This window comes from Gossypium hirsutum, chromosome D10 (assembly GCF_007990345.1).
Source record: "Gossypium hirsutum isolate 1008001.06 chromosome D10, Gossypium_hirsutum_v2.1, whole genome shotgun sequence".
Lineage (NCBI taxonomy): Eukaryota > Viridiplantae > Streptophyta > Magnoliopsida > Malvales > Malvaceae > Gossypium > Gossypium hirsutum.
In genome coordinates, this window is record NC_053446.1 from 12,683,821 (window position 1) to 12,686,834 (window position 3,014).

At 36.4% G+C, this 3,014-nt stretch overlaps 1 protein-coding gene across 1 annotated transcript; it reads left to right on the forward strand.

The window, feature by feature from the left end:
- The first annotated feature begins 227 nt into the window (after positions 1-227).
- On the forward strand, positions 228-1,460 carry LOC121222401 (geranylgeranyl pyrophosphate synthase, chloroplastic). The gene has a single exon (XM_041103131.1). The coding sequence runs from the start codon at positions 310-312 to the stop codon at positions 1,225-1,227; it is 918 nt and encodes a 305-aa protein (XP_040959065.1). The 5' UTR covers positions 228-309; the 3' UTR covers positions 1,228-1,460.
- Positions 1,461-3,014: the final 1,554 nt, after the last annotated feature.

The window sequence follows — 3,014 nt, forward strand, 5'->3', positions numbered from 1 at the left end:
AATTTTTATAAAATAAAAAAAATGTGTATATATGTATATCCTAAAATATATGTCAATATTATATAAAAATATATGTATGTATGTACATATTTTAAAACGATAAAACATAAAAAAATATATATTTAGGAATTATAAAATATACGTATACGTTATAAGAACGTATATATGCATATATATATTTTTAAAAATTATAAAGTACAAAAGACGTATGTATATGCATATAAATATATCTCATCTTCAACTCCCAAAAGACGTAGCTTTACATCTCTTCCTTCGATATCCTCAGTCCTTACCAAAGAAGACGCGGTCATGAAAGAAGACCAAGACCCTCAATTACCAATTTTTGATTTCAAATCATTCATGGTAGACAAGGTTAATGCAGTTAACCAAGCCCTGGACTCGGCTGTTCCACTCCGTGACCCTGTTAAAATCCATGAAGCAATGCGTTACTCCCTTTTAGCCGGTGGCAAAAGGGTCCGCCCAGTTCTTTGTTTGGCTGCTTGTGACCTTGTTGGTGGCAAAGAATCCATGGTTATGCCAGCAGCTTGTGCTCTTGAAATGATCCACACCATGTCTTTAGTCCATGATGATCTTCCTTGCATGGACAACGATGATCTTCGTAGAGGGAAACCAACTAACCACAAAGTTTATGGTGAAGATATAGCTGTGTTAGCAGGGGATGCTCTTTTAGCCTTTTCGTTTGAACATATAGCTGTATCCACAGTTGGTGTCACACCTGATAGGATTGTAAGAGCAATTGGGGAATTAGCTAAATCTATTGGGGCTGAAGGGTTGGCGGCTGGTCAAGTTGTGGATATAACCAGTGAGGGTCTAACCAATGTGGGGTTGGATCATTTAGAATTCATTCATGTTCATAAAACTGCTCCATTGCTTGAAGCAGCTGCGGTTTTAGGGGCTATTCTTGGAGGTGGACATGATGAAGATGTGGAAAAGTTGAGGAAATTTGCAAGGAATATTGGGCTTTTATTTCAAGTTGTGGATGATATTCTTGATGTAACAAAGTCATCTAAAGAATTAGGGAAGACTGCAGGGAAAGATTTGGTGGCTGATAAAGTGACTTATCCTAAATCGATGGGGATAAACAAATCAAAGGAGTTTGCAGAGAAGTTGAAGAGTGATGCATTAGAGTTGCTTCAAGGGTTTGATCCTGAGAAATCTACCCCCTTAATTGCTTTAGCTAATTATATAGCTTACAGGCAAAATTAGCTTCCTCTTGTGTTTGATAAAAAGGGCTTCGAGAAAGAAGCACGATAGTAGTAATAATATTGTGAATAGTCTACTACAATGTTTATGTTCTAAAGCTCCCATCAATGGTACGTGGATGTAATTGTTAAATTCAGTTCTTCCTCAATTTGTTGGTCTTATGTACGAGTACTTACTCTAAATCTGGAACTTTTTATCAATAAGTACAATGATAAATCTGGTGATTTCTTCTTTAACAGTCAATGCAACAATGTTTCTTTGTGATGTAGAAACCGTTAACAAGTACGTCTTGTTATTCTGTATCACTTGGGATGCAAGTGTTGAATATATACTGTTATTCCGGCTGGTTTTCTGTTGTATCTTTCGACATCTTGCCTGCCATAACACTGTCACTGCAATTTCTTTGCCTTTTTTTTTTTGTAAAGAAACCATCTGTGTTAACAAATGCTTTTTGATAGGCTATGGATATCTGTTCTATATGAAGATATAAGCTATGTAAATTGTGTTTGGATGTGATGTGTCAAGTATAAGTATATATATTTGTTTTTGTTGGAGCTAAGTGCAACAAATAGCAAGGTTCAACAAAAAGCTTGCCGAGCAAGAATCGAGACTTGTGGCAGAAACAAAGAAGAAAAATGAAATAAATTTTAAGCAAAGCTAAAATAGAGAGTATATGGATGAAATCTTGATTGAATTCATTTATTTTTTTAAAATGGCATAAAGCCTATTTATACAAGCTTACAACTTGACAACTTAGTTGGAATACAACTAAGTTTCATCATTACATCCACTTAAAATAAATCACCACCTACTACCACTAACAAACTTAGTTGGAATACAACTAAGTTTTATCATTACATCCACTTAAAATAAATCACCACCTACTACCACTAACAAACTTAGTTGGAATACAACTAAGTTACATCATTACATCCAAATAATAATAATAATAGTAATAATAATAAAACATGTGATTGCTACATGCTAACCATTGCTTCAATACTCCTCCTTGGTTTGCATGGAGCAAACACCTAGCTTCCTTCTTAGACATTCGAACCTTGTGACATTAAGGGCTTTAGTCAAAATGTCTGCAAGTTGATCCTCAGAATTACAATGGATCAGCTTCACTTCCTGAGCTTGCTCCATTTCTCGAACAACATGCAACTTGATGCTGAAATGCTTTGTTCTTCCATGGAACACTGGATTTTTAGCAATTGCAACTGAAGATTGGTTGTCACAGAAGATCTCAGTAGCTTCCTTTTGATGCACTTTTAAATCAGCTAAGATTTTCCTTAGCCAAATGGCTTGGTTGACAGCACTTGCAGCTGCCACATATTCTGCTTCAGCAGTAGATTGAGCTACGAGACTTTGCTTCTTCGAGCTCCAGTAAAACATGGCTGAACCAAGGTTGAAAGCATACCCTGAGGTGCTTTTCATGTCATCTATCGAGCCAGCCCAGTCACTATCAGTGTAGCCAACCAGCTTCAGATTTCCTTCCTTGCTGTACCTTAAACCATAGCTCAAAGTGCCTTTGACATATCTAAGCACTCTCTTAGCAGCTTGTAAATGCTTTTTATTGCAACAATGCAAGAACCTTGAGAGCAATCCTACAGCATACATTATGTCTGGTCTAGTGGCAGTTAAATATAACAGACAACCAACTAGACTTCTGTAGGTTGTTTCACAAACCTTCTCAAAATCACCTTGGCTCGATAGTTTTTCTCCAACAGCAACAGCTGTTTTAGTTGCTTTACTGTTTTGCATGGAGAACTTGGTCAGAATCTTTGTGG